The sequence below is a fragment of the Ceratotherium simum genome, chromosome 2 (genome assembly GCF_057802395.1).
Source record: "Ceratotherium simum simum isolate JZ-2026a chromosome 2, ASM5780239v1, whole genome shotgun sequence".
Taxonomy (NCBI): Eukaryota; Metazoa; Chordata; class Mammalia; order Perissodactyla; family Rhinocerotidae; genus Ceratotherium; species Ceratotherium simum.
Window position 1 is genome coordinate 56,060,402 of NC_141901.1, and position 19,688 is coordinate 56,080,089.

The 19,688-nt window shown below is 41.5% G+C and overlaps 1 protein-coding gene across 4 annotated transcripts; it reads right to left on the reverse strand.

The window, feature by feature from the left end:
* Positions 1-54: 54 nt before the first annotated feature.
* Positions 55-6,216, reverse strand: C2H1orf162 (chromosome 2 C1orf162 homolog). 4 transcript variants are annotated; one of them, XM_087445613.1, is made up of 6 exons: positions 5,979-6,216; positions 2,826-2,861; positions 1,969-2,032; positions 1,405-1,502; positions 1,062-1,111; positions 55-807 (listed from the first exon to the last, which is right to left on the reverse strand). In XM_087445613.1, the coding sequence occupies exons 2-6, from the start codon at positions 2,848-2,850 to the stop codon at positions 643-645; spliced, it is 402 nt and encodes a 133-aa protein (XP_087301739.1). In that variant the 5' UTR covers positions 2,851-2,861; positions 5,979-6,216; the 3' UTR covers positions 55-642. The 4 variants fall into 4 exon arrangements, with proteins under 4 accessions (XP_087301739.1, XP_087301727.1, XP_087301733.1 ...); XM_087445601.1 differs by lacking the exon at positions 5,979-6,216 and having other exon boundaries at positions 2,826-3,698; XM_087445607.1 differs by lacking the exons at positions 1,405-1,502; positions 5,979-6,216 and having other exon boundaries at positions 2,826-3,698.
* Positions 6,217-19,688: the final 13,472 nt, after the last annotated feature.

The following is a 19,688-nucleotide window of genomic DNA, read 5'->3' on the forward strand; positions in this document are numbered from 1 at the left end:
TATATATGATATCTTATTTATTCTCACACTAAGAGTTAGTTTTTATTAGTTCTGTTTTCAAGATGAAGGAATTAAAGCTTTAATAGTTTAACAAACTTGCCCAAATGAACGTAGCTAGTTAGAGGCAGAGGTTGAGACCTGTGCCCCAATCAATCCTGAACTTGAGTGTACCATCACCTCTGTGAGTCTTTTCTGGCTGTAGATGAGCTCTGGACTTTTGGCCCTGACCTCTGGAGGTAACACGGAGAAATAAATGATGAAGAAGGAGCCAACATTGCAGAAGGTTTCCTTTTATTTGTAATTCTTGCTAGAGTGTTCATTTGGTTGACTCCTCTCAAGTTGATCAATGACACTGAGTGAGCACTCTTTGTGCCCTGAGCTCTGTACCACACACTTTGGAAGGGGACAAGGGGGGCAGTCTCAGCCCTCATGGGGCTAAGAGGCTGTCAGTCCAAGTGGGAGGGCCAGCAGTCTTTTCTCTGGCCAGGAAAAAGACTGACCCTCTGTCTTCAAAACTGCTGGCTAACACTGCCAGATCACACCCAAACAACTCCATCAGCAGTTTCTCCCAGATTGTGGCCCAAAATTTGTAAAAAGGGAAAGCGATGTATGAAGATGGAGCCGAGGTGAGAGGAACTGAATTCAAGCCTCACTGGAAAGGCAGGATGTATTTGTCACTTTAATTCGAGCGTAGACAACGGGGTCTGAGTGTGCAGAACGGTTTGCAGTCAAGCGATCTCTCTTTCCTTGCGACTGTTTTAAAGTCATGCTGGCATAGGTGAGTGTCTCCTCTGGGACAGACGGAAGCTGCGGAGGAGGAAGGCAGAGGAATGAGTGAGTTCCATTTGGAAGAATGTGTCTCTTCATAAGCAAGTGCCTCTTTAGAAGTAACTTGAAAGATTTGGTCAGAGAATACCCAAAGAGATCAGAAGCACCCTCAAAAAAATCACTTGCTCGTGTGCATAAAGCAATACCACTATTCTAGTCGATAAGGCATTGCATAGAGGGAAATGCCAACGGCAGCAGGCTCTAGTGTCCTGGAAACAGCATGGTCATCTTACCTTGGCTGGAGGATCTGAGTGAGGATCCAGAGCCTGGGGACTGGAGCGACCTGCCACAAGTGTCAGGATGAAAAGGGACAAGTCTCACCAATGAGGCCTGGAGGAATCAGAAGCCTCTCCCTTGAATCTTGGGTGAAGGGGTAGGGTGGGGAGAAGGTGTTGGAGGTGGCAACGGTGGAGGGTGAGGAGGGCAGGGAGACAAGTGGAGGGATTCAAGTCTTTGGTCTGCAGACAGAGTGGGCTATGCAGGTTTTATCCCCTCCCTCTCGTTATTCACACAAAGCTAACTCTATTCTCACTGGCAGAGAAAGAAGAGCTGTCCCATCTCTTGGAGACCACTTACATTTTCTGTAGATCTTTATGATGAGGAAGACTAGGGCCATCAGCAGCAATGTCAGTAGAACCCCAGCAAAAAAGGCTAAGACCAAATGAAGTTCTTTGCTGTTTTGGCAAAGAAAGGAGTAGATGACCTGCTGGGCTTTTTGAAGGCTTTTCCTAAAGACGGAAGTGTAACCTCTCCAGCTTGCAGGTAAGCCCTGGAAACAGCGCTCACACTGGTTGTTAATTTTCACTCTTACCCACTGGTTTTCAACTTTTTACTTTCAGGTTCCAGTTCTGCTTAAGGCCTCAATGAAAGCTGTGGGCTCTCTCCCGCCTCAGAAAATGTTCATAGTCACACCCTGCCCCTCAGCTTATCCATACACTTGGAGGATTCATGAGTCTCTTGAGGCTCAGGGGACCCTAGGTTAAGAACTACAGTCTGAAGATAAAAAACTGATTTAGTTCTTCCACTCTTTCTGGTCCCTTCTCCCCAGGCCTCCCTCCCCAAGTCCATAAGGCAAAGCTGTCACCACAAAATCAAGTGCCATGTGGTCCCAGATGAAACGGGTGGGGGATGCTCACTCACTTGGGGTAGGCAGAGAGGCAAGGCGCAGAGGTCGTGGTTGGGGCTGCCGTGGAGTGGAGTTTGTCTATGAGAGAACAGAGAGAGGATTGGAGTATCTGCCATGTCTTGTGAATCTTTCCAGCTTAAGTGTCCCCGGGTGCCCACCCTATCCAAGCAACCAGTGGAGATTAATGCTGGGGCTACAATTCTGCAAAAGGAGAAAACATGTTTCTTAGATCCTGGGTCCTTTACCATGAAAAGTAGAACTGGAACCTGAGAAACAATTGGCTCCACAAATGAAAGAAGAGCCTGGTGTTTCTGTAGCCCCCTATGTCCCCAAAACATCTCAAATCTCTCCCTCAAAGATTTTAATAGGTTCCCTAGGGAGATATGTTCCCTCAGGCTTAAGCAGAGAATCTCAAGGCCAGGGAGCAGAGAACCACAAGTGAAACCCAGAATGAGCGTTTCCTAGAGTCCTTGGGAATCTGACCTTGGAAATAGCTGCCTTTTGTTTTGTTTATTCATTTGTTCATTGTTACAGGGCGGCTATCAACAGTGCCTAGCCAAAGGCAGCTGCAGTGAATGTTCCCCAGACTCACACCACAAATGAGGGCGGGGCAGTAAGGGAAGTGAACTGGAGTACCAGAACTAACCAGTTGGTCTAACAGCAAGCACAGACACACCGTTTACTGGAATTTGGAGGGTCAGGCAGTTCTCTCTGTTTTCCCTTTTTCACTCTTCTTGGTGTTGGAGTCTGTTCGTGGTAAAATCTGATTCTTCCAACTTCAGAAGAGTTGTCCCCTTACAGCCCTTCAGCCCAGTTTCTGGTTCATTTTAACTCAGCCGTGAGGCAGGTAATGGTTGTGTCCTGAACTTACCAGGTTTGGAGTGACTTCTTCCCATGCTGTCTTCCCCTGAGAATAAAAAAAGGTACCTCGTAGAAAGCTTGGAAGGAGAGGCAGTGGAGGGGGCCGGTTGTGATCTTGGTATAGAAGAGTAACAATGAGAGAGAGGCAGGGCATGGGTGGGTGTTCTATTGAGGTCAGTGGTCATACACTTTACACGGTGTGGTTACCAAAGCTCAGCAGCCAGTCCTCAGCTTTGCAGGTCTGGAAATTTGATCTTATCAGGGCACCAAGAATTGACTGATTGCTCCAGAACTAACTCCCACCAGTCAACTCACAGGAAGCTGATGTATAAACTAGACTGACATATGGAACATGTTGGTGTAATGAGTAGCATTCTATCATCAGAACATATAAGAAAGCCAATTAAAACAAGAATTTTGCTTGGTGAGCATTGAACGGAAGTAAGTTTGGGAGAAGATAAATGGATGATTTTAATATTGAGTGTCCTCTAGGTCTGATGCCTCTGCCTCACTCTTCCCTGGAGGTGTTGAGAAAACTTGGACAAACTTGCCCTTGGAGGTTGTGGGAGATCAAGATTTGGCCACCCTGAAATCTATCTCTTTACCTTGGTTGTTTTCTCTAGGGACATTTGACCTCCCCCACTAACCGCCTAAAGAATTTGACATAGTAACTCCTTCCTGGAACAGATCTATCATGATGGCTGTAAAGATAACGTAGGGTAAATGTTACAATAGGAAAGGCACCAACAAGCCCCTCTTATCAGAAGTTCTGTCTCTCTGGCTACATTCTCTGGATGACCCTGCGAGGAGTTGCCAGACAATCATTTACATTTATAAGGGAAATCTCCATTTGTAAAGGTATCTCCCTCTCTGTATTGGGAAAAGGGGGGATGAGCTCATTTCTAGTGACTTATCAATGTGGAAGGTGAGGCCTTGGGGCTGCATAATAAACCTTACTCTTGTTTACTGTGCTTTAGTGGTAATCTCCTGTAACTGACTCCCCCCACCCCCAAAATCCTCCTTTGTCATTGGCTGAAAATGGTATTTAAGTCGAAAATTTCTGCTATTGTGTTGAAAAACGCAGTGTCCCTGCTTTCTCCCATGTATACATATTATTAAACTTGGTATTATTTTCTCCTGCTAATCTGTCTCGTTAATTATTTGGTCAGCCATAAGAACCTTAAGAAAAAGGGCAGAGGGAGATTCTCCCTCTTCCCCCTACAAGGTCCTTCCTCTAGGCTCCATCAGACACGTCTATTCTGTTCTTATTTTTGCTTTTCGAGTCTGCCAATATCCTTGTCTAACTATGGTTCTATTTGTTATGCTAAGCTTTCTATCTTTTCCATCTTTTATTTATTTATTTGTACCAAAAAGTATAAAGTACTTACAAGCAGAAAAGCACAATCACCCAAACTCCCACTACCCACTGTTGATATTTTCGTGTATTTCCTTTTAGTTCTACTTCCATGAATTTTAATTCAAGATATTAATACAATGACATACAACACTGTATTTAGTTTAAGGTGTACAAATTAATGATGTGATATATGTATGTATTGCAAAATGATTACCACAATAAGTTTAACATCCATCACCTCACAGAGTTACAAATTTTTTCTTTCTCCTGATGAGAACTTTTAAGATCTACTCTCTTAGCAACTTTCAAATGCACAATGCAGTATTATTAACTATAGTCACTATGCTATATATTACATCACCAGGACTTATTTATCTTACAACTGGAAATTTCTACCTTTTGACCCCCTTTAACCATTTCCCCCACCCCCACCCCCGGCCTCTGGTAACCACTAATCTATTCTCTGTACTATGACTTTGGTTTTTAAAGATTCCACATATAAATGAGATCATACAGTATTTGTGTGCCATGCATTTTTTAAAAGCTAGTTAAGATATTTCTTCATATCTTCTTTTTTTTTAAGTTTTTTATCATAAGCATTCTCCCATGCCACTAAAAGCTTTCCATATGCATTTTTAGTGGTGATAGGTCTTTCTGTTATAAGCTATGTACTACAGCTTGCTTAACCAGTTCCCTGCTTGTTGATAAAAAATTGGTTCCACTTTTATTTAACTAAAATAAAATAATAAATAAAAATAAAATAAACAAAACAATTTTAGGAGGCCACAATTTTACTTCATATTTAGGTAAACCCACGATAAGAACTTTCAGCGCTGCTATATCTGCTGTATTTTAAGGTAATTTATTTCGACAACAAATGCCATCAATTATTTATGTGTTTAATTGTTCAGTTCTCAAAACTGAATCAATTTCCAAGTCGGACATGGGGGAGGGTTGGGAGAAGGGCACCTCATTGCCATGCACCACTTACAACAGCAGCAGCAATGTTATCAAGTGCCTTACAGTCAACCAAATTTTTTTAGATCGTATAATACAGGATAATAAGACAGGTGCCGACAGGGGAATCTGGTGAGAATTCTGAGCCATGAGAATAGGAAGCCCACTATCCACAGCAGAGTCAGTAGTAGTAACGATTTTTCTAGCACTTCTTGTTCATTTTCTAATTTAATAGTCAACAACGCTTTTTGTAGAGTACCATAAAAAACGTATATAGTATTTTTAAAATACTGAAATATGAAATTGAATATTTAAATTTTAAAATATTAAGATATGAAACTTCTACTAGGCCTTACCACTGGGGAAGTGGAAGAGGAGAAGATTGTAGGTTTCTGTAAAAATCTTAACCTGCACATCAGTGGCTCTGAATTTACAACTATGCCAAAGAAATGTTACCAAAGCCACCTTAAAAAAAAAGGTAGGCCACCCCACCCTGAAAGAAAAAACCATCACACAACCCTACAGGGCAATAGCTATTTACAGCTCCAGGCCAAGAAAAGCAGGAAATACATTTCCTTTTGAAAACAACACTCCAAACATTTGGCAGTAGCATAAATCAAAATAGAAACAGTGCTATATATATTTTTTCACATGTTGTCCAGCACTGGAGAATTGTACTGTTTTCTATAAAATCCACCAACTAAATGCAGCCATTCAAATACAACCCTTCCCCCACCAAATAAAGTTAAAAAGAAAAAAATGATACAAACCACTAGAAATTAAGAAGTCATTTTCCTTTGGTGAATGATTATCTCATCCAGATTAACAGCATGGGGTAAACGCATTTACCTTTTAAGAAAAAATCCAGTCACAAGATGCCATTGTCTTTTCAATTTGCTTCCGTTCTGACTCCTGTTTTTCAGAAATGACGAAATGATTGCTGCCACCGCCACCATCAAGCTAAGTTGCAATGATTTTATCTAAACTCGAGGGCATACTTCCTCTTTGAGGCTAACGCTATATATTTTCCAATCCCATAAGCAGAGAGCTTCTTTTGTATCTTTTGGCATATGAATGCCAGAACACAGTGGGATAAGACAAGTTTATTTCTTTTTTTTTTGTGCGTGTGTGTGTGTGTGTGTGTGTGAGGAAGATTAGCCTTGAGCTAACATCCGAAGCCAATCCTCCTCTTTTTGCTGAGGAAGATTGGCCCTGGTTTAACAACTGTGCCCATCTTCTTCTACTTTATATGGGATGCCACCACAGCGTGGCTTGACAAGTGGTGCCTCAGTGCGCGCCTGGGATCAGAGCCTGCAAACCCCAGGCCACCAAAGTGGAGGGAGCACACTTAAATGCTATACCACCAGGCCGGCCCCGACAAGTTTATTTCTAATTAAGTATTTCATGAGTATTTAACCACCATGCCAGATATTGTGGGGGTCACAGCAGTATGACATTCTCATTGTTGTCAAGCGTCTTATAGTCTCCTTTATTCTAACCATGGAGATGAGGTTGATCAAGAAAAATGGAGAGCGAACAGTGTTAAGAGTTAGGTGCCAGTTGTGTAGAATTTAAGTGTGTTAAAAGTATGGAGATCCTTTCAAAGGGAAGGCAAATCATTTATTTATAAACTTTTATCCATAAAATAATATTAGTAAACATACTCATTAAATAAACAAGATGGGCTATACAGTGGGCTAGGTGCTGTGGATTTTTCAGACAGCAAGGCAGCCCTCCTGCAGCCTACCGTCTAGCTGAGAAAAAAAATGACAAACAAGAAAACAACAGATTAATCATGGCTTGTGTTATGGGCCATGAAGGAGAGAAGCAGAGCGCCATGCCAGAGAGTAAATGATGGGAGAATGCGTTTAGATAAAATGGATGAATGGGGAAGGCCTGTTCACGGAGCAGCCGTACACACTGAGAACCAGAGGACAGGAAAAAGCTGGTGAGGCGGAGAGCCCAGCTGAGGGGAAGACACTTTCAGGCAGAGCAACTCACAGGCCTGGAAGAAGGGAAAAGCCGGCAGAGCTGGTGAAATCAGGCAAGGCTTCGTGCAGGTAGACCGGGAGCATGGGTGGGGTTTGGAGGGAGGGGGAAGAAAGGGACTGCGTGAGGAGTGCCCCAGGCCCAGGACTGGCTGCTGGGGTTCAAGTGTCATATTTCTGGGATATCAGCATGGTTCAAGAGTGAGACATTTGTAAGGGGTGGGAAGTAGAAAATAGTTACAGAGACTTGAGCCAGATTGTGGAAGTCTTTAAAGCCAAGCAACATATATATTTTAAGTATTAATAAGGAACCACTGAAGGTTTTTGAACTGGGATGTAATCTGATAAACATGGCCTTTCAGAAGATTATACCACATCATATAAGATAAACTGTGGGTAGAGAAAGAGACAGGGAAACAAGCCAGGGGAGTCTGACAGTAGTTTAGGTATTGAATAAGAGTGTGAGCAGCAGGAATGGGGAGGAACCCAAAGGTGTAATAAGACTGGAAGTTACAAGACTTGGACCTGGATACAGCGAATGAAATGCAGGATGAGTCAATGATTACTTCCAGGTTTTGAGTCTCGGTGGCTGAGAGAATTCAGTTTTCATTCACTCCAAAAATCATTTATTGAATATTTACTATGTGCCAAGTACTATTCTAAGTTCTGAGGACACAATGGTGAGCAAAACGTGGCCTTTTCCTACCTTCATGGGACCTTCAGACTAGTAAAAGAGGCCGTTACCACACAGGGAAATGGTAAATCATAGCAATTATATGTGCTGGGAAGGAGCAGAGCCCCTACTGTGTGCCTATGATAAGGGGAACCAGGAAGGCTTCCTGGAGGAAGATGAGGCAAAATCTGAAGCGTGAGCTGGAGTTCCATCAGGCCTAGAGAGGGGGAATGATCAGGGAGAACAGAATATTAAAATTCAAAAGCTCTGTGCCAGAAAGGAGGGTAGGAAGTCCCCCCAAAAAGGCCAGTGTGACAATAGCCAAAAGAGCAAAGAAGTGTGTAAGGTGACGCTGGAGTGTTGGGGGAATATGGAGCAGGGTGGGGATGAAGTTGAAGAGGCAGGAAGGGGCCAGTTCCCTCAGAGCTTTGTCTTTATTAAAAGAGAAGTGGGTTTATCTACACTAAAGGTATCTAAACAAGGGTGACGTGATCACACTTGCATTCTGAAACCATCACTAAAACTGGGGGAGAGAGAACAAATTGGAAGGCAACCAGAACAGATATGAAAAGACTGGTTGAGGGATTATTGCAGTGATCCCGTTGAGGGATAATAGTAACTTGGACTAGGGTGGTAGCAGCAGAGAAATGAAGAGATGTCAATGAATTTGAGAGATGATTAGGAGAGTGGGATCAAAAACAAGGGAGGATAAAAAGTCAAAGACTGTGATAAAAAATATCACCAAACGGCAAAGGAGGAAGTCGAGCCAGAGAAGGAAACAGCAGTAGTTCAAGACTTAGAGTGAGGATTAATTAATTAGTCAGACATTTATTGAGCACCTGCTGTGACCCAAACACACTGCTAAGTTCTGGAGTAAATAAGCATAGTGAAATGTTGTAGATGCTGTGTTAGACATCTGTACAGGATGGAGTGGGACCCAAAAGAGAAAGAACTGAGGCTCCACAATAAGGAGGGAGAGTGGGTGTCAACAAAAGCATCATAGAGATGATGTTTGAGTTGCGTCTTGAAAGATGAATCACATTTTCTAGGCAGACAGAGGAAGGAAGTGTATTCTAGGGAGAGGGACCACATGAGCAAAGGCATGCTTTGTCATGTTTGTTATATTTCACCATCGCTGGTGCTATAGGGAATGGATGGGGGCAGATGGGGAACGGAAGAGGAAAGGCTGGGGAGGAAGGGCAAGACCAGACGATGGAGGACTCTAAACAGACTTGACCTTAGAGGCAGTGGAGAGACTGCTGACGGGAAGTCACACGATCACATTTGGGTTTAGGCAACAGTGTGGGAGAAGCCAGCAGTTGGGAGTCCTTTAGTATTGGAGAGTTGCAAGTGAGAAACAGAGATGATCTGATCAGAGGCAAGGCCATGGGGAAGAGGAGGTAGGACTGATAGGTGATGGATCTGGTTGTCTGTTAGTTGTGAGAGGAAGGTAAAGGAGAGAGGGGAGCTCAGGATAAGGCCCAGGTTTCTGCATTGTATCATTGATTAATAGTGAGAATATAGAAGAAGGGGGTGTAATATTGGGCATAAATAATGAGTTTACTTTTGGACACATTGAGTTTAGGGTGCCTGTGGAACATTCAGTTAGAAAGGTCAAGAGGGCAGTTGGATGCACAGGTCTGGGGTTCATGAAAGAGATCGAGATTGTGTAGTAGACAGTACTAGTTCTCAACCAGTCCTCTCCTTCTGGTGCAGAGCCTTACTGGTGGTTGGGTAGTGCCATGTGACAATCTCTGGCCACTGGACTATGAATCAAAGTGCTATATGTCCCTGTTAGTTGAAGCATTTAACTGTTGAATCAAGACCTCTTCTGACCCCTTCCCCTGCAAGGTGGTACGGAGATTTTGTGATGAGAAAGTGAGGTTGAAAGTTTTAAAGCTGGATCGTTGAGTCATCATATGGAGGACAGGTGCTCTGGAGGGTCACCCGGACCTGCAGGGGATTCTGGATGAGCAAGAAATAAACTTTTCCATGTTACACTGCTGAGATTTTGGAATAGTTTCTTTTTTTTTTTTTTTTTAAAGATTTTATTTATTTATTTTTTCTCCCAAAGCCCCAGTAGATAGTTGTATGTCATAGCTGCACATCCTTCTAGTTGCTGTATGTGGGATGCGGCCTCAGCATGGCCAGAGAAGCGGTGCGTCGGTGCGCGCCCGGGATCCGAACCTGGACCGCCAGTAGCAGAGCGTGCGCACTTAACCACTAAGCCAAGGGGCCAGCCCTGAAATAGTTTCTTATCTCGTTTAACCTAACCTATCCTGCCAAATACAATCTGAGAAATAGTTTAGGAAGTCATCAGCAGACACGTGACAGTAGGAGCCATTGGAATAGATAAGATAGTCCAGGTACAGTCTGTAGAATGAGAATAAAAATTCCTAGGATAGAACTCAGAGGGACACCAATATTTAAGAGGGAGGCAGAAAAAGTTGAGTCAGCTAAGGAAATTGAGAGGAAATATTTACAGCAGTAATAGCAAACATATGCTATTAGAAGCCCGGGAGGAAAGGAAGGAAGGAAAGGCTGTGCCCAGCAGTGCCAGATGCTGCTGAGAGAGGTCAAGTAAGATGAGGACTGGAAAGAGTTGATTGGATTTAGAAATGAGACCATAATCTCTTTTGATAAAGCAGCTTGGATGTGTGGTAGCAGTGGTGGGAAATAAGACTTCAGTGGGTTGAAGAATGAATGGAAATCCCAAGACACACAGTAGATTAGATCTTTAAAGAGATCTTGTTATTAAAGAACACCAACACATGCTGGATAAAACATTTTAAACACCATCATTTGAAAATGCTTGGTGGACCTAGATGTTAGAAATCCTCAAAGGTCAGAAAGGAAGAGAGTTGAGTGAGACCTGGAGCTGGTGTTTGCTCTGGGAATAGCCACCAATTTTGGGGGATCTGGAGCCTGGGTCTAAAGGCCTTGTATGAGGTCAGGAAACCAAGTCTAAAGCTTGCACAAAGGTGGGAATTTGGATGGGAACTCCTGAAAGGGGACCCACAGTGGGTGAACTAGGGAAAAAACCAGGCCACAGATGGAAATGGTAGGGATCCTTGCTGTATCAGTTTTCTGTTACAGCATAACAAATTATCAAAAATGTTGAGGCTTGAAACAGTACCATTTATTATTTCATGGTTTCTATGGGTTAGAGGCTTGGGCACAGCTTAACAGGGTTCTCTGCTTCAGGGTCTCACCAGGCTGCAGTTCAGGTATTGGCTGGGGCCTTGGTTTCATCAGACGCTTGACTAGGGAAGACTCCCTTCCAAACTCCTTCTATTTATTGGACATATTCATTCCCTTTTGGCTGTGTGGCTGAGGGTCCCAGCTTCTTACTGGCTGTCAGCTGGAGTCTGTCCTCAGGTCCTAGAAGCTGCCTGCAGCTCCCTGCCATGTGGCCCTGTCCATAGGAAGATCACAACATGGCAGTTTGCTTCCTCAAGACAAACTTATACAATGTCTCATACAATGTAAAGCAGTGATGGGAGTGACAGCTCATCACCTTTGCCATATAAAGTAACCTAATCAAGGGAGTGGCAACCCATCACCTTTGTGATGTTCTATTGATTAGATGCAAGTCCCAGATTCCACCTGTGCTCAGGGGAGGAGATTATACTGGGAATAACACCAGGGGATGGATGCTGTGGGACATTGTAGAATCCTGCCTGTCACACTTGCTTTTCCCAATCTTGGCTCTGGGTAAAGGTGGACAAAGAGAAAAACAAAACAAAACAACTTTTCCTTGAGGATTCCTAACCACAAACCCAGCTTTAGGAGGTTTGGGGCCAGACTTCACACTCTCTCGGGTAACCTCAAAAATACCAAGTTTAAACTGGTTTTAATTTAAATTGGTTCTAGTTTGGTAATGCCCCAGGACTCTGACTGAAGAAAATGCAAGTTATCTGTGGAAGAATGCACCCTCTACCAGGTGTCAACGACTTCTACAAAGTTCCAATAAAAATGAACTAACAACAGAAAATCACAAAAACATAAAGGGTAAGTAAGCCATCATGAGAGAGACAGCAGACGTAACAAACCGCAAAGGCCAGAAACAAAGACCTGGAAAGACTGTAGGTATAGAAATAAGCAGATCCAGAATGTAAAATAAGAATGTTTAATATTTTTAAGTAAATCAAGTGGATACTGAAATGTAATGAAGGAATAAGAAAGCAACAAAATAGCCAGGCAGATTTGAAAAAGAATAAATAGAATGTAAAGAAATTAAAACTATAATAATTGAAATTAGAAACACAATGGTTGGGATAAACACTAAGCTAGAAACATCTGAAGAGGGAATTAGTGGATTAGAACTATAATAGAGAGACAAGGAGATAAAAACATGAAAGAGAGCTTAAGAGGCATATTAAAACTTGTAGAGTAACCATTATAAGAATAGAGAGAAAATATGTAACTCAAACTAGAAGAGGAAATAAATCTTTGAAATTAGAATAAAATAGTCAACCTAAAAGAATGAAAGAAAAAAGAAACAGAATGGGTAGCAAAAACAGCAAGTATGAAATATGTTAGTGGGAGTGAATCCGAATATAACAGTAATTTCTAATTACAATAAATGAAAATGGACTACATTCTCTGATTAAGTCAAAGATTGCCAGATTGAGTAAAAAAAAATCTCTTAAAGAGACAAAAAGGTTGAAAGAAAAAGGGTGGAAAAAGTTACACCAGGAAAATGTTAACCACAAGATAACTGCTACATTCATATCAGGCAAAGTACATTCATGTAAAAACCATTAGTAAACAAAAAAAATCATCATTACATATTGATAAAAACTTTAATTCGCCAGGAAGATTTAACAGTTCTAAACTTGTTTGCATCTAGTTACCGAAGCTACAAGTTTATAAAGCAAAATCGACAGGACTACAAAGAAAACTTAAGAGATCTACTACCAAATTATGAGATTTTAGCATACCTTCCTTAGTAATCAGTAAATTAGACAAAATATTATAGATATATAGATTTGTGTAATACAGTAAGATTAATCTAATTAACGTATAGAAAACCCTGCATACATTATCTGGTGTGTACACGTTCTTTTGTAATTTTATTTATTTATTTTTCTTCCCCCAAAGCCCCAGTAGATAGTTGCATGTCATAGCTGCACATCCTTCTAGTTGCTGTACGTGGGACGTGGCCTCAGCATGGCCAGAGAAGCGGTGCGTCGGTGCGCGCCCGGGATCTGAACCCGGGCCGCCAGCAGCAGAGCGCGCTTACTTAACCACTGAGCCACGGGGCCAGCCCTGTACACGTTCTTTTGAAGCACCTCTAAAACATAAGAATTAAATACTGCAGGCCAGTGTCGGTAAACATTTTCTGTAGAGAGCCGGATAGTAGAGGTTTTAGGCTTGTGGACCACGTGATCTCGGATGTAGCTGCTTAGCTCTGCAGATGCAGTGAGAAAGCAGCCACAGACAACGTGTAATTGAAGAAGTGTAGATGTGTTCCATTACAGCTTTCCTCGTGGACAATGAAATTTGAAACACACAAATTTTACGTGTCACGAAACATTGTTCTTTCAATTTTTTTCAACCATTTAAAATGTAAAAATCATGCTTAGCTTGTAGGCTGCACAAAAACAGGCAGCAGGCCAGATTCAGCTCATGGGTCGTAGTTTGCTGACCTCTGTTTTTTCTCAATTGCAAAATATATGTACATATGTTTAACTGTCTTTTCGTTATTAACTTTTAACCCTAATAGCTCTGTAATCAGCAAAAGTATTCTGCACGATTTCAATCTTTTAAATCTGTTGAGGCATGCATTATGTATATTATGTGGTCAATTTTTGTAAATTATTTCACATGTGCTTGAGAAGAACGTGTATCCTGCAGTTATTGGGAGCACTGTTCTATATCTCTCCATGAGGTCAAGTTGGTTGCGTTGTTCAAATTCTGTATCCTTACTGCTTACTGACTTTTTAGTTACGGATGTGATTATGAATTTGTCTATTTCTACATATAAATATTTTAATCTCCCGAGATTTTATATTTACACTTAAAATGTTCATTTAGATTTACTCACATATTTAACAGCTATGTAGTTCTTTATTTTTTCCTCTTTTTCTGGCATTTTCTGTGGGATCATTTTCCTTGTCTTAAGACAAGAACTTTTAAGAATGTCTTTTAATGAGTGCTTGTTGCTAACTCATTTTCCGTTCTCTCAAAATCTTTCTCTTTCATTCTTAAGATATTTTTGCTTTTACAGAGTTCTCTTCAGGTATTTTCCCCACACACTTTGACCATTTCGTTTCACTGTCTTCTGGCCATAAGCTCTTTAGAAATCGCCCCTGCCTCATTTTCTCTTGGACTCCCAGTCAATATTTACACCTTATTATATCTTCGATGTCCTACTCTCCCGTTTGCGTTTTTCATCTTTTTTCTCTTCTTTATTCTGCATATACTTTTTTAAGTTGTTTCCAGTTCATGATTGCTCCTTTCATCTTTGTCTAATCTGCTATTAAAACTGGCCAATTGAGTTAATTTCTAGTATTTTTTCAGTTCTAGAATTTATATTTTTCAAATTGGTTGTTTCTTTTAAAAGAGCTTCTGGTTCCCTGTCAACATTTTCAAGCTTGACTTTTATCTCCTTTAACACAATAAGCATAATTAGTTTATGGTCTATTTCTGTTCTTTCATCTAGTTCTTACTCATAGTATCTTAGCTCCTAATTATCTGATTACCTTTTTCTGTGTTGTGTAATTGGGTTTGAAAAATCATTTGAACAGCGAATGCAAGACTAGGATCATATTGTCTTCCTCCAAACAAGGTTTCTTTTACTGCTTTTGCCAGGCACCTGGGGGCACCAGCAATCCGGGATCACCTTGATCCAAGTTCAGAGCCTGAGTTTTTACTGGGTCATCTGCTCACAGCATGATGTAATCCATGTGAGGGCTGGTTATTTCTGTCTTCACCTTTCTTCCTAGAGTGTAGCTGACTATGTGTGTGGTGGTGGTGGTAGGCAGTGGTGATGGTTTACTAGGGTCTCCATCCTCAACAGGTCCTGGACTCCATCTTTTGTTCCTCTAGCTCCGTGAAGCCACTGAAAACCAAGCTTAGTCTCTTAGTCATCTCTTTCAGATTGGCAAATGCTCCCAGGGCAAAGGTGGTCCTGAGTGCTAAACACACCTCTTTGAATTTCCCTCTGTCTCTCAGTTCTTGGCCTGATGATTTCTCATTATCTCTTGGTGCTTTAATATTCTTAAGATATGTTTTAAATTTCACCCACATGTCAAAAATTTCTTCAGTTGGAGAGTTGGTCCAAACTACCTAGTCTATAATTACTGAAAGCAAATGTTACAAGATTTTGCATCAAAATTTCATTTTAACCCCAACAAGAAAGTTACAAGAATCTGAATCTTAATTTTATTTCTCACTCCAACAGCAAACAGAAAATTTAATTTTAAGCTAGGTACATTTTATAATACTAATTAATACAAAGTTTTTAGAATAAATCTTACAAAAGAGGTACAGGATCTTAACAGAGAAGATTAAAAAATTCTAATTAAAAACACTTAAGGCCTAATAAATGGAAAACATAATCCCTAATTTAATTACTTCCTCTGGTGTCATTTATCTCATTCCTCTATCACTTGCATTTCCTGGAAACTAGAATTTACATCTTAAATCTTGATAGACTCAAGTTAAATATTTTTGGCTAGATTACATCATAGGTGATATTGTCTACTTCATATTTTATCACATCAGGAAACATACCTGGTTATCCTTCCATGAGTGATGCTAAGAATAACCATTGAACTAGGGTGATTGACCACTTGATTGGAATGATCTTCAGATTATTATTTATCATTGACAAGAAATTATTTTTATGGTCATTATAAAATTTATAACAAAAATAAATAGTCTAACATTTCCTTTTTCATTGACAAGTGTAACCCATTTCTTTTGCTAATAAAAAAAATACTTCAAATTCAATTGCGCTTTTCCTTATTATGTATTTAAAAAATAATTGTGATACTCTAATTTGCAGATTGCACAACCAATCACCACGCAGCCAGTGTGTAAGTACTAAATCACACTCACCAGAGAGATATAAATTTTTGATATTTGAAGGGAGAGATTTGGGGCTGTAGTCTGGAGTTTTGCCTCTGGGACCTGCTCAACTTAGCACCTCCTTCTCACTCCTGACTGGCTTCACTTTGGGTTGTGACACCACGCTCCTTGGGCACAGCAAACAAACTTGTCCAGCACATCCACAGGCCCCTTGTCCAACAGGAGCAGCATGCACTCTACACCTGGCTGCTACAGTAATGTCCAGGTGGCAGAGCATTGTCTTGGCTACTCACAGCACGTTGCAGTTGTTGCGGTGAGGGCAGGAGTCACTCATCCGGCTCCCTGGTTCTGGGGACTGTGGGGCATGCTGTCAGTCTCTGCTCGGATCAGGTGGCCTTATAAGGAGCCTCAGATGAAGCTGTTCGCAGCCGGAAGTGACTGGCCTGAGGGCTGACAGCCTCCTGTCTAGCCTGGCTGCCCCACGGATTGAAGAGAGTAGTATCTCATGGCATACATGCCATTCGCAGCAACCTGTTTGGGAAGCTCTAACCTTGTGCAAAGCCTCTGAGCTGGGAAAGTTTAGCTGTTTGAGGAACAGCAAGAAAAATGTGGCCAAAGCAGAATGAACAGGGAGAGTGGTAGATGAGGTCAGAGGAGGTTGCTGAGGACCAGACCATACAGTATCGTGTAAACTACGGTAAGGATTAGATTCTATTCTAAGTGTGATGGGGCGTTAGAAAGTTTTATTCAGGGGAGTGATGTGATTCGATTTAGATTTTTTTTTTTTCGGTGAGGAAGATTAGCCCTGAGCTAACATCTGTTGCCTATCCTCCTCTTTTTGCTGAGAAAGATTGGCCCTGGGCTAACGTCTCTGCCCATCTTCCTCACTTTATACATGGGACGCCTGCCACAGCATGGCTTGATGAGCAGTGCGTAGGTCTGCACCCAGGATCCGAACCTGTGAACCCCAGGCTGCCGAAGTGGAGTGCGCGAACTTAACCACTATGCCACCGGGCCAGCCCCACGACTTAGATTTTATAAAGCTCACTTTGGCTGCACAGAATTGTTAAAAGGGGTGCAAGAATGACAACAGATAATTGTAGTAGTCCAAGTGAAACATGGCAGCTTGGATTAGGCAGTGGTAGAAGTGGACAGATTTGTGATAAGTTTTGAGAGTGGAGGCAACAGGACTTGCTGTTGCATTGTGCAGAAGCTAAAGGGACTACGGTTGACTCCTAGGTTGTGGCTTGAGCAATTTGGGTGAATGGTGGTGTCATTACCTGAGATGGAGAAGACTAAGGGAAGAGCAAGCTGGGGCTGGAGATGAAGAGATCTGTTTTGGACTTAAGTTTGAGATGCCTTTAAGACATGCAAGTAGGGGTGTAGACATACAAGTTAGCATCCCCCCTCCCACAGAAGGCCTTTACTTCTATCCGTGCTCTGGATCTTACCATCTCCTGCCTTCTCAGGAATCTTACTCTATCAATTATCCTCTCACTCTCTCATATCAACTTCTCCCTTTCTGCTTTTCTTTTCCAAAGCATTTAAACATGTTCAAGCCACTGCCATTCAAAAATAAAAACATACAAAAGTCCCCCAAACTCTTCCCCTTTACCTCACATATCCACCTTGATCATTGTCTTTATTTTTCTACTCCTCTTTATAGCCATACTTCTGAACCAAATGCTCCCACTAAGAGCAGCGATGACCTTTCTGTTGTTGAGTCAAATGGGCACGACTTGGCTCTTATCTTATTTGACCTCTTAGCATGTTTCCAACTCAGACTTTCTTCCTTTGCTGGGGCACCACGCTCCTTGTCTTCCTCCCACCTCTCTGAGCCTTCCTCATCAGTCTCCTTCGCCTGCTTGATCTCCGCCTAATCTGAGACAGCCTCCTCTTCTCAATCTATACTATGTCCTAGGTTATTGCATCCATTCCCCAGACCTAATTTACTATCTATAAACTGATACCTTAATTTATGTTTGTAACCATAACTTTTACCAGAGCTTAAGCTCATTTCCATGTCACCATACGGCCATCTAATTCACTCATATTCAATAATAGTCAATATTCAATATTGAATTCATACTCAATAATATTCATATTCAATGATATTCAATACTCATATTCAATAGTAAAACTGAATGCAGTACCTTCTCCCTTGAAATTTGCTTCTTCTCATCTATTCTCTACTTCAATTAACAGTACCACCACAAGCCAGAAACCTAGGAGACAATTCACACGCTTCTCTCCGTCTCACACTCCACTCTCCTCCTATCTAGTAAGCAAGTCTTGTCAATTCAAGCTCTAAAATCTATGTCAAGTCCACTTCCCTTTCTCATTATCACTATTCTCTCTCAAGCCACCATCAGCTCGCATCTACCCTACTCTGATAGCTTCTTGACTGCTCTTGCCACCCACCCACCCACTCTTACTGTCTCCTGTTGTCTTCTAGGAGTCAGAGTTGTAAGAAAACACAACAAAACATAAAGATGAATAAGCGACAGAGACTGTATGTGGACTGCAAGGTCTAAACTATTATTATCTGGCCCTTTAGAGGAAGAGTTTGCTGACCGCTGTTTTAATACATTATATTTTCCTGTGCTTAAAATCTTTTTAATGGCTTCTCATTCTTTTAAGAAACAAAGTTCTTTAATATGGACAGAAAGGCCATAAACGTTCATATCTGGACGATATACTTCCCCAGCATTATCTTCTGCTACTCTCCACTTCCCTTTCTATGTTCTAGTTGTTTTTCAAGGTGCCATCCTCTTTCTCATCTCATGGTGTTTGCATAAGCTGTTCCCTGTTTTATCATCTCTCTATCCTTCAGAAAACAATTTAAACATAATTGTTTCAGAAGACCTTTTATGATCTCCTATACTATTCAGTTCACTTATTATATGTGCCCCTATCACCCCACAGTTTTAACATTAGGAACACATACCGTCCAACGTTTAGACTGTAAGCTCTGTAGACAGATACCATGTCTTACGAACCCTAGTTTTGAGCCATGCCTGACACACAGTGGGCTTTTTATAAATGATTGTTGAATGAGCTTCCTGTTCCCCCATTGAAAAACTTCATTCTTTCAAGGTCCATCCTTACCTTTCTAGTTTCAATGGAATAAGTTTCCCTTCTGTTGGAGGCTAATTCCTCCACTTGTCATCTGAATCTCATTCTCTCACTTAAGGATTTTACTACATCTATCATCCTTCTCTGTTATCTTTTCACCCTCTTCTTCCTTCTATTGGTGTTTTCTTCACAGTTATTGTTTTTTCAAGCCTCTTTCACCTTAAAACAATATTCCCCTGAGCCAGCCTTTGGCTCCCTCTAGTTACCATGTCATATCTACTGGGGTGAGCAGTGTTCTGGAAATTATTCTACATAGGTCTATTTCCTCACCACCTTTCAATCCTTTACCACCACTGTAATCTATCTTCTGTCCCTGCCATTCAACCAAAACTACTCTAAGAAGGGCCACCAAAGGCCTTCAAGCTATTAACTCTAATGAGCACTTTCAGTCCTCTTAATGTCCCTGAAAAATTGGCTCTTCCTACTTGCAACTCTCCTCTCTTGATTTTATGACTCTACTCTCCTGCTTTTCCTCTAATGACTGGCCATTCCCTCTTTTGTAGAATCCTCTTTCTCTGTCATTCTTCAAACACTGATGTTCCTTCACGGCTCTATACTTAGCCTTATTCTCTTTCCCAAGATATGGTTCCTCCTGTATTCCAAATCACAGTGAAGAGCACCTCCCTTTTTCTTCTCACTCAAGCAAGAAACCTGTGACTCAACTTGATTCTTCCCTTCTCCCATCTTCTCAAGTCTCAAGTCCTACTAACGTTTCCTTTAGTCTTT

What these genes read in the sequence shown, in the direction of transcription:
- C2H1orf162 (XM_087445601.1), bottom strand. Translation starts at nt 3,000, where the DNA reads ATGACCACTGACCTCAATAGAACACCCACCCATGCCCTGCCTCTCTCT. An exon ending in AAGAAGTCACTCCAAACCTG is followed by an intron (nt 2,033 to 2,825) that starts GTAAGTTCAGGA and finishes GTTCTCTCATAG; the next exon opens with ACAAACTCCACTCCACGGCA. An exon ending in TGCCTCTCTGCCTACCCCAA is followed by an intron (nt 1,503 to 1,968) that starts GTGAGTGAGCAT and finishes TTGCCAAAACAG; the next exon opens with CAAAGAACTTCATTTGGTCT.